At 42.9% G+C, this 13,677-nt stretch overlaps 1 protein-coding gene across 6 annotated transcripts in view; it reads left to right on the plus strand.

Moving 5' to 3' along the window:
• Window positions 1-13,677, plus strand: part of LOC104693535 (rho GTPase-activating protein 7-like) — a 52,996-nt gene that overhangs the window by 14,115 nt on the left and 25,204 nt on the right. For 4 of the 6 annotated variants that reach the window (XR_005603042.1, XM_039559496.1, XM_039559497.1 and 1 more), the window contains exon 1: window positions 11,963-12,021. The exons of the other annotated variants lie outside the window; for them this stretch is intronic. Coding sequence is in view for 3 of the 4 variants with exons in the window: in XM_039559496.1 (XP_039415430.1) it covers window positions 12,009-12,021 (13 nt within the window). In the remaining variant the exon portion in view is untranslated. Of the gene's footprint in view, window positions 1-11,962; window positions 12,022-13,677 lie in introns of those variants that run through there. 6 annotated transcript variants of the gene reach the window in all.

Below are 13,677 nucleotides of genomic sequence, written 5' to 3' on the forward strand. Positions count from 1 at the left end.
TGCAAGAGTGCAAATAAATATTAGTTGTAAAATGATTCAGTCTTTATGAAACCCAGATAGACTGTTTGGCTTTTAATAGCACCAGCCCCAAATTACACGTCTGAACTAGACACAGTGCAGAGATTAATTTCCTTTAATTTGTTCCAGAGCAACTCACAATTTAATTTAACTGAGCAGTTCCTTGTTCTCTTACTCTGGAATGATGGATTGTGAAATGCACTCCTTTAAATTAATCCAGACACTTGATTTTTGTCAGCAGAGTAATCTTTCTCAGCGGTATGCTAAGTATGCTTTTAAAAGGTATGGTGAATATGAATGATATGCACTTGGTTGATGATTTAAGTGTTTACACTTTCCAAACATCGCAGAAAAAACAAATATGGCTTAGCCGCATTTTGTTTTATAACCTTTCAGAAGTAATCATTCAAATAACATCAAAAGGGCTTAAATGGATTTCTAAATTTGATGGTACATGTGAGGGCAACTCCCTTCTCATCAGAGAACCATGATTTTGAAATGGGGCCGAGCAAAGCTTAGCTATTTCTGATTGCAGGGCTTCCATAGATCATCCAGAAAGATTGCTATTGGAGCCATTAATGGTAAAATATTTCATGTGGGTGCTGTCACTGCTTACGCTGGCTTGATGTTGCAACAGAGCAGTGTCCTTTCCTTTGTTTTTTTTCCTTTCCCTTTTGCTGCTTTTACTTCTTAAAGATGAAGTGGGGCAGTTCTGGAGAGGAGCAAAAAGGCTGTGTATGAATATTTGTTTTTCTATACTGCCTCCTTTAGAAGAACTGCAAAAAGTTGTAGTGAAGTTGAGTAAGTGATGTTGATGTAAACCAACCCATCAGGTCCTATCAGCCCAGGCACTCCCTCACTCTCTTTTATCAGAGGTAAGGACTATCTGAATGCCACAGCTAGAAACTGCACAGCATTCCTGTGTCCAGCTGGAACCTGACAACAACAGTTATTCTTAAATGTGGGGAGACAAGGCAAAGCCTCCTGTCACAGAAATATGTGGCAGTGCTTTGTAGGCAAAGGTAAATGTCCCTAAACTTAGCAACACATGAACTGCAGCACACACCTACCCATTCATTCTCAGAAGGTCGACACCTACAGAAAAGGACACAGCCAGCCTCTGGCCCTGGCTGAGATCTGGGTTCCTACTTTGTATGTAGTGGCAGCACGTTGAAAAGGGTGTTTGGCATCAGGCAGCCTGAATCCTTTTACTTCTCTGCCACTGGCAGACAGAGGGATGGCGTCTTCTCTGCAAAAGAGATTTAGATCTTACTGAGATGGCCTTATAATATACAAAATATTAGGTAAAGATGTTTTGCAGAAAGTGAGAAATTGCTTTTCTGCAGGCCACAACTTACAGATGTTTATGTGTGCTGGCATCCTAATATTGACAGAAAAATGTGCTTTTTTCTTGGTCCTTCTAAAGCCTTTTACATAGGGAATGCATACTTGACTTGTTACCTTGCCTACATAGCTAATGTGTACCTTGTTCCTTCCAAACCTAACTCTGCTCCAGCCTATGACATTCCTCCCAAGTAATGTTGTGGGTATTTGGCAAGCAAAGGAAATGTGTGTGTGTTTCCTGCCAGTCTGACTTAGCCACCATTGCTTAAAATAGAAGGTGAAGATTCACAGTGTGCTTCATGCTCCTTGCCAGCCCTCTCTGAAGACAACGCTGTTGTGACCTGTCAAGTCCATGTCCTCTAATAGCCTACACAGCCAAGTCATCCAAGGAAAAACTGTTTGGCTCAATAAAGGGGCTGTGTTATGCCTGGACACACCAAAGAATGGATGCAGCCTCCCATCACAGGTAGACTTGGCACCAAGCTTTGCTCCAGTCTTAGGCAAGGACTGAAGGCTGCTGAAATCTGAAGTGAGCTAAAACACATCGATGTCTTTTGATGTGAAGTGCTTTTATGAACAGGTTTTATTGGTTTGGGTGCTTCAGTGCCAGTATTTCTATTTTGAACATCTTAGCAGCAATCTTCTTCAAATTCAGAATGTGTGAAACACTCTTCTGTTGAGTTTTGAAAGTCTATTATAGCCTAGCAGTAAAATAATCAACGCAAAGGCTTTGAGGTGTTAAAACCAAGCTTTACTGGCCTTGCTCCTTTTTCAAAACAGAAATTGATTATTAAATTGGTTTGCAGTATTGCCTGGAGAGTGGATGCCTTTACACTCATCACCTGATAGTGGAGAAGTTATGGAAGATACAGCCATGTATCCTAAATGTGCATTAAATTAGAACTAAAATCCAACTGGCTTTTGTCTTTACACTGCTGTGTGACAGGACCACTGGTTCAGTTAGTCTCTAGACTTGGGCTCACAGCCTTTCTCAGAACCAGCGAAGGGTTGTTAGCCATAATGGGTGCTGTCAGCTCCTCCAAGAGATGTCACAGAGATAAAAGGACCAAAACTTGGATATTGATGTCTTCAGTAGTGACTTTGCGTTCTTTGTTGTTCCCTAAAACCAAATCACAACTAAACCATAAGAAAGGCCACTAAGGCTTGGTGTCTCAGACTGTGCTGTGCATTCCCAGCTTGTCTCACAAAAGCCCTCTCGCCGGGGTGCTGAAAGCTCTGTGTCGCTTGCCAGGGGCTTTTCATGAGATGGTGTGAGCTGCAGGCCACTCGATCACTCGGCACTGTTGCAGGGCTGTGCTCAATGTGGGCCAGCCAGCTCGGGTACTCTTGACATTCCTGGATGTCTTCTAAACATGTAATGCTGATAGAAATGTTGTTTAAATATTTGTGAGTTATTTAAAAATAGTGCGTCAAATAAGCAGCCTGGTGACGCCCGACAGATCTCTGGCTCGGACAAGTGCCTTGGTGGAGAAGGAAGAGGTCAGCACGAGTTATGTACACAACTGAGGCTCTGACGAGAGACACGCTGCATCCGTAAAACCCTGCTGGAGAGCCCCCGTGCATGGGGGTCCTGAGCAAGGGCACGCAGTGGCTGCAGTCGGTCTCGATGCTCCGGCCTCGAGCAGGTCCATGGCTGGGACAGGAGGTGCTGCCTGGGGTTTGGCCACGCCCTGGTTCCCGGGAGCTGGGACAGTTGGGTTGTGGAAGCAGAAATGCTTTCTGCAACCTGGAGGACGGGAAAACTGTGCCAGCATCCCCATCCCATTCTGAGCTCTTTAGGCTCTCTTAATAGTTCCCCTGCTTGGTGCCCATCTTTATATCTAAAGGACTACATTTTAGGAATGGGGAGTGAATTTTCCATCCAACCATGACTGAACTCTTTCAGTAGTTTCTTCTCAGTATTATTAGACACAGCATTTTAGGTCAGTAGAGGTGCATGCTGGACAGAGGGGAAATGGATTCCTGTGATAGACAAGCGAGCTGGACATTATCTATTCATTATTTTAAATATTTATTTCCAGAGCTCTAATGTACTCCTAAAATATTTTAAGAGCTGATTTTATATGTCAACTTTATTCCCTTATTTCAGTAAACAATTATCATGCAGAGAATAAAACAAGCTCCCAGGCATTGCTGAGATACATTGTAGCCTAAGCCTACCATAACATGAATCTACTTTTATGTTGCCTTTAAATTGATTTGACATCAGTTCCAGGTCTATTGTAAAAATGAGATACATGATTAGATCAACACTGTCATCTTTCTGAGGTATTTCCACTTTTTAGTGTTGCTGCAAAGGAAATGATTTTCAAAGCACTCCGAATATTGACCTGTTTCTTGCCTCTTGTCACAATCCATAGCATGGCTGCAAGGGGAGCTCCTCTGTAGTTCCCTGACTAGACAGCACATGTACATTTGGAAAATGGATTTGAAAGTTGCTACTGCAATTTTACACTTTGCCTTATAGATACTGATCTCCAGGTTCCTTTTTTTTTTTTCCTCCTCATTGGTTGCTTTATTCTTGTTCCCTTTGACATCTTCTTCTCATTTAAAGTGCCAGAGTGAAAAGCCAAAATGAGTCTCAGCTTCTCTGAGGTCCAGATACAAGCTGTGCTGCTTTTGAGATGAAAATGCTACATATACTTATGGAATCTATTGAGGCTATTTATCAAAATCTTTTGGCTGTTATTTCTCCCAAACAACAGTTGCATTTTCAGAAGTTTACCATTGGCCTTTACCATTACCATTAGTGATTCAAACGAAAAGCTTAAGCATCTGTCATAGAAATGAGCACATATAAAAAACCCACAGAAATAGAACAGCGGTGTTTTCTGTGAATGTCTCAAAGATTTCAAGGAATTATTTTCTGATGATAAATTTGAGCCAGGAAAAGAGCAAAGAGCATCAATTGTATCATAAAATCAGTGCATAATCCATAATGATTGATTTGGCTCAAATTGACCACCATTACTTTTTCCTTCTCTGTTATTGTCACATCCCTGGAAACAGACTGGTTAATACTTGACAAGTAAATACCTTTGAAAACAGTTTCAGCTTATGGGGGAATGCAAACTGGTCAAGATCACTGTGGGATTAGTTGCTCATACCAAACAGCAGAACTATAGGTAAGATCTATTGGTCCCCAATTATTCATCAAAATTATGGCTTCACAAATGCTTGAAAATAATGAAGCAAGGATGTGACTGTGGCCAAACTGTGGAGAATTCTAGCCAGTATTTGCTACATCTATTTAATCATTATTCTATCAAAACCTAATTACCTTTCAGATTTTACTATTCTAATATTCAATTTCACCAATAAATTGCTAAAATTTCCAAATTTTATACATTCTAGTGCTTCTTATCTATGGGAGTCACCATACCTTGCTCTCTTGTGACAAAACACTCCATGTTCCTTTGCATCCCATTGCTCACTCCGGTGGCAATTCCACACCATTGGTAATAACTCTGGACCACCAGTTCCCAAAGCTCTGACATTTAGATGGCTTTATTTCTCTGGCATCTATTTAGCTCAAAAGCAAGGAGTTCTTGAAAATACTCACAAGCAAACCTGTTCTCAGGGGATTTCCAGATCTGACTGTAGGCAGAGATAAACTCAGGATAGTCTTTGCTCTAATATGGCACTTGCCTGTTTCTGCTTCCTGAACTGTTAACACAGTTAACAGTTAGAAACTGTCTTTTCATGTACAAAATCAATCTGCTAAAATTAGGAGGTACTGGCTTTGGCTGATTGGCAAAAAATTGATCTGCCCAGCTGCTTTGATTTGTTGCTGGAATGAGCGTCCACTGGACCCTTGAAGAATCCTCTGTCCAACCACTTTGTTCAACAGCTATAATGAAGATAGGAAGAAAGGTAAGCACAAGGTAGTGCTCTGCTTTTCTGGTCAGGCAAGAAACCACTACTTTTCAAGAACCATGACTGAAAGAGGATGCAGAATTTGGATACAGATCTCATTTCACTCAGCCTTGGTTCACAGCAGTATCACAGCAATGTCTGATCTCCAGAGGAAAGGGCTGAGCTCTCTGTCAGTCTCTGAGTCACGTCACCTGCTTAGCCAGGGATGCCGCAGTCTCTTGAGGGACTTTCCACTGTGGCTCTGTTTGCCCACACACCAAACTCAAACCCTGGTGAAACGGTGGGGCTGCATCCGAGGGGAGGCTTCCTGTTTGTGCCAAGGCACTTGGCTCACGCTGCACTGGCTGGGGAAAGGAACAGCTCGGTGTGGGTTTGTGAACAACTTCACACCTGCAGGCCTGCTCATGTCAGAGGGACACAGCAGCACAGAAGTGATTCCTGTTGGTTATTTTACGCAAAGGGTTTTATTTCTCAAGTGTCAAAGTGTCATTCCTAGAATGGATCATCCATCCATGTCCCCGTATCAGCCCTTTGGAGGTGTACTGGTAAGACATAGAGTGAGCAGTCTGGGTTGGTTTATTTATTTAAATAGCTGAAAATGTCCTGGTGAGTTTATTCTCTTTATGTGCTGCTGAACTGACAGTGACTCCGAGCAGGAATGAGGTCCCCCGGGGGTGCCTAGGCTGCAGAACCCCTTCAGAAGACAGAGGACATCACTGACTGTATATTGGGTCTCAGTGTTGAGATGGAGGTGAGCTGCTTCTGTCCCTAATTTCTCCCTCCGTGTAAAATGTCCATGCTGAACAGTGGCAGCGAGGGCTGTGTGGAACTCCCATCCAGGTCACCAGAAGCAGGCAGTGGGCAGAGGGCTGTGAAACAAGGCTTTGTGAATCAAAGCCAGTTAAAATCTGTGGCTTCTTATGTGGGAGCAGTTGAAAGAAGATACTTTTCCATACAGTTCCACACATATTACTTAGAGGAACTTCATATATTTTGTGATGTTCTGTCCCCTCTCATGTGTTTGTCTGGCTCTCCCACATCATGTAATGTCTTTGGCAATAACCACCATCATCCAAGGCAGGACACTGTGCTCACTAATGCCTGGGATACATGCTGATTATGCGTGATCTTACTCTTTTGGATTTGTTTCTCACATGAAAACCCTCAAGATTTTCCTTCTAAGGAACATTAGTCTCAAAAATTTACTCTGGAGAGTAGCGGAGTCTAGCCTGACTGCTTTGCTTGAAAAAACATTTTGTCATTTCTGAAATAAAGTTACTTTGAATAAAAACCCAAGCATTACTGACAGTGCCTCTGTGTGGTGCATGTGAAAAGAGGTAAGAGTTACCTATTCCCAAGTATCTCAGGTCCAAATATAAGCAGGTGCAATCTAAAAGGTTCTTCAGGACCATTTCAGCAACTTATTTGTTCCACTGTGCAGGGCCTGCTCTCGCTGGAGTGTAAATAAACCAAGCCCAAGTTCTCTTACAATTGTAGAAATGCATTTTAATAACAGAGAAGACAAAAGCTTTTAGGGACTATTCTTTACTGGGAATAGGAAATGTAAGAGATTACAAGCAACAATCTTTTTTTTCCTCCAACTTATGCAGAAGTGTTTTTTAAGCTTCAGCAGTAAGATGTTGACTTTAACTTGAACTTTTTTGCAGAATGCTTTCAATCCAGTTATATTTATCCAAAGCATTGGCTACATTTTGGAAGAGAGAACTGAAACGAAGCCTCCAAGGCTGCGTTATCGATCGAGTGCTTTCCTTCCTCAGGAAGGTCTGTTTGTGAGCACAGATTTTGCTCTGTTCCTCAAGCACCCTGGCCAAGGCTCTGCAGGTTAAAGCTTTCATGTACAGACTTCAGAAGTGTCTGTGGCTCTGCCTTCAATGTCACTTTTCCTTTTAAGTGACTCTTGAGATAGGAGAAGAAGTTAAGCGATTGAGAAAATCAAAGTGCTTACTCTGCTCATTTTTCTTGGCTGTCAGGGGGTCAGAGCTGTGATTTCACTCTGGGTACCCTGTTCCCTGCACTAGGCAGTTAAACTCCTCCAGGCTCTGTTCCTAGGCATGAAGGGTGGACACAGATTTCTGACTCCATGCATCCACTACATTTCTCCTGAGCTTTTTCATGCTAAGTGGTCTCGGTGAATCTCTGAAACAAGAAGTTAGGGGTTTTGTTGTTACATTCTCTCACCCACATTTTAGGAACTTCACTAGCTCTGAAAGAATTCTTCAATTTGTTTAGTCTAACCCTAAAAGTTCCTGAGAAAATCCCCGGAATTCATCATGATAGCATAGTGTTTTCCTCTTAAAAATGCTTGACTTTTAACAACAGAAAGCAAAAGCTAAATTCCAGCTTGAGATTTGACCTGCTCTAATGAGAAGCAGATTACAGTTTTAATGAAAATTGGGGCATTGGAATTTAAAGGAGGGAAGATCAAATCAAGTCATTGACACCCACTGGCTGAGGCAACATTGTGTTGTTTTTTATAATTAACAATTCCACAATATTTCCTTTCATCACATCATGGAGTAGTTGTGATTATCATAGGAGCAGGCAAACATCCATATAAATGGACCAGCTGCTAAGGGATACAGGAATAACAAGGACCTTTTACCTTTCCATTTTAAAAAAGGGTTTGTCTTTGAATCTCAGTTCTGGTACCCGGTATTAGAAGGGGAATTCTCCCTGGATTTTATTTTGCAGGAATTTCCAGAAGAGGTAAGGGAGGGGAGGGCATGGGTAATTCCCTACCATTTTGTGTTGCTGTGACCTTTTTATTGAAGGCTGTTTAGAAAGGAAGACATAAAAATTAGGATTAATGATTGCCAGACCCTGTCAGGGACCAAAATCCATAGCAGCATTTTCTAGAGTTCAGGCCTGTGAAAGTAAGCTTGGAAATGGGATAATGCTTTATCTGCTGCAGGTTTCACTGGAATGTCCCAGTGAAAGCAGCCAAGCAAAGTTCATTGGGAGGTGGAGACAATAACCTGAGAACCATTTGAAAGTTTTTAATCATGTTTTAAGATTTTGATGGTGAAGACTGGAAAATCAGGTCTAAATGGTTTTGAATGGCTACAGAGGGACAAACCACGAGAATGGACTTCCTGTAATCCAAGCGCTTTTTGAATGACTTGGAGCCAAACCATTCTATCTTGATTTTCAGGGGAAAAAACCTGCTGTTAATTTCAGGGGACCACTGAATGTGCTTATTTTCTCATACTTCTGTTCTTACACAGATGCTTTCTGACAGGAAGACCAGAGTGGTAACAAGATGCTACTTCTATAATATGATGGGTTAATGTTTTGACTTCACCTCAACAGCACTTCAGCATATTCAAGAGTCTATATTTAACAATATTATTTTCCTCCTTTCAAAAAAAGGTTAAAGACTTTATTGAGCTCACTCTTGTCACAAGAGAAGAAAAATAGTGACACAGTCCAGGTTTCTGTTTGTACATCTTTCTCCCTGCGATACACATATGTGCAGTTTGTGCAGTTTATCTCCCTGCAATACACATATGTCTAACCTCTCTTGCATCACAGATGATAAAGTTTCAGTCTTTGTCCCTAGAAAAATACTTTTTAACCAATGGATTTCCTTCTCAGGAATTTTTGGTTTCGTAAACCTATCTCTTTTTTCCCTTAATTTCATCTAATTATTTTTTATTTTAAATCCTTTTCTAGTGAGCTTATTAATTTTCTTCTTTCTAACTGATAGTTATTCCCCACCACCTTTAACATCCCCCTCTTTTAACTGTCTCCATGTATTTCCTGTATTTTATTCTGCATTTTTCCTCCCAGTTGGTCTAACTTGTTAATTAATCATGTGGCTTCTCTCTGAACAACTTGTCTCCATAGAAATACCTTTCTTGATGCCTCCTAGTATAGTCACAGCTGAAGTTAGATTCCTTGATCTCCTATGTTAACTCAAGATCATCAGAGAAGAAAACAGAAAACAATTATGTTGGGATCTTACCAAGAGAAAGTTAGAAATGAAATTTCACTCAGCTTTGATTCATGAAAAGCATTGAGGGAGGTGGTAGAAGGGAGAGAGGGGAAGAAAGGAGGGAGGTGATCTCTGGTAAGTGTATCGGAAATACTCCAGTGACAGGAATTAAAATATGAAGGGAGCTTGGCTTGAATGGGAAGTGACTCCACTGCTTGGCACTTCTGAAATAACTGTCTTGGCACTGCTTGCCTGTCTGAAATAACTTTGGTGACTTGGAGGTTCTGCACAGTTTTGGTTAAGCATGAGTGAGGAATTTAGCAGCAGCGGGCTCATTTCTAAAAACAATTAATTTTGGTCATGCAGTACTTTGTGAAGTTGTTTAAAAATGACCCACTCTAGGACTGTTTTCACCACATTTGAGCAAGGTGGAATGTGACTGGTTTGGAGCCACTCTGGGCAGAATCCCTGCATGTGCTGAAGACAGTCAGGGGTTTGATCAAAGCTTGGAATGAAACCCATCAGAAAGGTTCTGGAGTCTTCAGCAAGGGTCAGTGGTTCCAGAAAAGAGGAAATCAAGCAACAATGACCATTTGGAGAAAAAGATCCCATTTTCCAGGCATCAGTCCCAAGCACTGGCATAAGCTTTGAGGCTCTAGTAATGTTATTGGGTGCTCCTTGGCGAGCTGCAGAGCTGGGAACTGAAAAGCCCAGGTGAGCAGGAAATGTTTTCTTGTCTTTGTCTTGGGAACCTCCACCAGCAGCCCCACAAGTCGTCAGCTGCCCCTTCTGAACCTGAGACATCCTTACTCCAGACACCCTTACTCCAGTGTGTAAGCTTCCTGTGTGTGGGCTGAACATCCTCTAATGAGAGGCAGATGCCAGGGTTCCCTGGGTTCATTGTCCTATAGGATACATAAAATGATCAAAATGGAGGAATGTGATTCCTTCCTGAAAAGCCTCCCGAAATTCTCCACTGAATGCTGTGTTGTACTGGAGGAGTTCACCCCTAAGATTTTCTGTGGGCCTTTTCATGGTTGGTGACCCACACAACACGAGGGAGCTTGATGGTAGTTTACTGTCAAAGAGAAGGAAAATGAGCATTTTAGGGTTGTGCACTGTCCTCTTGTGGGAAACTCCCAAAGGAAAATGGGTGGGAAAGGGAAACTGCATGCTCTGGTTGGAGAATTTCTATGGGATGGGAGCAGTCTACTGATGTTATCCCCAGATTTAAATGATACATTCTGTCTCCCTAATCCAAGCATATAGCTGCAAATTTAATCAAAGCAGGGTGTGTACTTTTTATATGGCTTTGGGTGGGTCTGGCAAAAAGCAGTTTCTTAGGTAATCATAGCAAATGCCATATATCACACTACCCTAATTTCTTTTGTATTGTGTCACCCGGTGCCAATATCAAACATCTTTTTCATTGCCATACAAACTGTCCATCTAGGAAGCAATTGCACAAAAATAAATCATAGGTCTGTGAAAATTTTGCATTTGGTTGTTATACAGAAAACTAGTGATAATGAAATACACCCATAAATTGTAACTTCGTTAGGGTATAATGTTCCTAAATGAGATTAGGAAAAAGAAGTTTTCTTCATCTATAAGAATTCTTATTTTAATCAGAAGATTTTTGCTTATCCACTTCATGCAAGTTCTTATTTTTCCTGCTCTGTTTTAGGCTCCAAACAGTAAGAGTCTAAACACTGCACGAAGTTGTTCTACAGAAATTTAGAGCCTGGTCTGGCTTCCTGGAGTGGTTCATGGAGTCTGAATTATCTTTCAACCTCTGTAAATTAACACACCATCCCACCCTTCCATCTGTCCTATTGAACTGTAATGCCTGACAGTCCAGCAGATATAAAATTATTAGGGATTTAAAGTTAACTTGTAGGGAAATTATTTAAAACTTTTGATATGTTCTTCTGAGACTAGCCTACATGCTTCTCTGTACCTGTTGATGGTTGTTCAGGCTGCAAAGACTGATCATGGTTTTTTACTAGATTTTGTACCACATCATTAAAAACAGAAAGTCAAATCATAGCAGTAATGAACTACAGCAAATGCAAAGAAGTTGAGTCTGTTGCAGAGGTTGAAAAACATGCTAATATGATTTTAGCAGCCAGATTCATTGATCAACTGCATGTGAGCTTTTCGGACCACAAACCCTTTTTAGTCTAGACTAAGTCCATATAAGCAAAATAAAAGTACGGGTTCTGTCTGACCCATGAAAACCACTGTGGCGAGGGACCTCACTGCAAAACATCCTGAGGCTGGGTCACTCTCGGCAGCGGGGATGACAGGTCCGTTTTAGGGATGAATCCCAGCTCTGCTCTGTTCCTTCTGTGCTGCTGGGCACAGCGACTGCTTTGCGGGATGCAGCGTCGGCCCATTTTTATTTGGAGGGTAGAGGTAGGAGTGTTCTGCGTATTTGTTAGAAAGGGGGGAAAAAGTGAAAAAAGTAGCTAATTTTGTAAAACTTTGAGGAATGACATCGGCAAAACTTTAAAACATGGGGGTAAGCCAGCAGCGGCACCAGAGGGTGTCGATTTGCCTTCCGTACTCCTTCGTCTGAGCGAGTGCGGGGCACTGGGGCGGGACAGCGGCTCCGAACAGCCAGGGACAGGCAGGGACACTCGCCAGGGACGGGCAGGTACCCGGGACACGGGGGCGGGCGGGGCTGTCCCGGGCCGGGGCGGGGCTGTCCCGGCTGGGGCAGCGGGGCTGGGCCCGGCCGGGGGAAGGCGGTGCCACCGCAGCGGAGCGGAGCGGAGCGGGGCTGCGGCAGATGGCATCCCCGGGTGAGGGTCCGGGTGGGTGCTGTGGCAGATGGCATCCCCGGGTGAGGGTCCGGGTGGGTGCTGTGGCAGATGGCATCCCCGGGTGAGGGTCCGGGTGGGTGGATGGCATCCCCGGGTGAGGGTCCGGGTGGGTGCTGTGGCAGATGGCATCCCCGGGTGAGGGTCCGGGTGGGTGGATGGCATCCCCGGGTGAGGGTCCAGGTGGGTGCTGCTGTTTCCTACCACTGCTTTGTTAGTGTGACAGCAGCTCTTAGGCTGTCAACACTTTGGATCGTATCGTGCTCTTCCTGTAGCTGCTGCTTTTGCTGACTTGTTGGATGCATTTGCAAAGTTCCAGGTAGGTTGTCTGACTTCGTTGCATATCTCATTCCATCAGGGTAGAGTGACCCAATAAAGATTGTCCACTGCCCTAGGCTCAGCAGGCTCAGCAAAGCACAGCCTTAGCAGGGCCAATAAACCATCTTGCTTTTAGATATAACAGCTTACTGGGCAGTCTCTGTTGGGTTAAATAGTTCCTTACACGTAGGTTGAACCTGTATCACACACTGTGGTGTTATTGGCCTTTTGCATAATTAAAGAAAATTTAGTGCTACACAATGAAAGAGCACAGACAATTCACTTGTTTTGGGGTTTGTTACTTGTGTGCTGGAGGTTTATTGATACTGGCTCTAGTGGCAGCAAGCGGTACCCTGCCTGCTAAAATTCCGCCCAGGAATCTTGCATCAAGTGTTTCTCAATCACGTACAAGGGTCCTGTGAAAAAACATCCATAAGGAGCTTCTGCGTCAGAGAAATGTGGGATCTGTTCCCGCTTCGCAGCCAGCAGGGCTGAAGCACGGAGAAGCAGCATATCTGGGATTAGATTGCAGGGAGATAAATCCCCTCTCTCACCCCACTTCCTTGGATAAGGAATTTCCAGTGTGGATTGGAAATCAGAGAGTTACACTCTCATTTCTCCTAAAGTTGATGTGAATTAGGTACCTACTTTCCATGAGACCTTTGAAATTGCCGTAGAGCCAACAGTACCTTCTCTAACATGCATAGAAACAATTAAAAGATCAGCCAGCACTGACAAGCGAGTTAATGTGATCTGCAAAGAAAATGCCTTTAAACTGGTCCCAGAAACCAACAGAGGAGGCTAATGACAAGGACCCGAGTAATGATCTTATTGTCAGATTGGGACTCCTAGTAATCAGCTTGGGAGCTGATGCCAAGGAGCTGGATAAAGATGCAGTTAAGGTTGCCACGAAGTTCTGGGATATATTGCAGTTCCCAGCTGTGATAACTGAAGAGTTGGCTGCAGTTCCAAAACACCAGCATGATAGTAAAGTAGGAATGAAAGGACAAATATCTTGGCCTTTTCATTTTCCAGACATTTATGTTCACTATCTGCATGGAGCCTAAATTATCCTGGCTAAATTCCAAGCTTTAATCTCTTTTTTTTTCCCCTCTTCCTCAAGTGGGTTAGTAAAGTACAATTAAGCTTTGATATTTTGCATTGCACAAGGGAAAACAGAAGAAACATTTCCACTTATTTATGATCCATCTTAGCTTTTGGAGAGTTTGACAGTTTTACAAGTCCCTGACTGCTTATCTTGGTCAGTGCAAACACCCTGCTTTGAAAGCATCGCGTTTGAACCTTCAACATGGAGTAGAT

This window comes from Corvus cornix, chromosome 13 (genome assembly GCF_000738735.6).
Source record: "Corvus cornix cornix isolate S_Up_H32 chromosome 13, ASM73873v5, whole genome shotgun sequence".
Classification (NCBI taxonomy): Eukaryota; Metazoa; Chordata; class Aves; order Passeriformes; family Corvidae; genus Corvus; species Corvus cornix.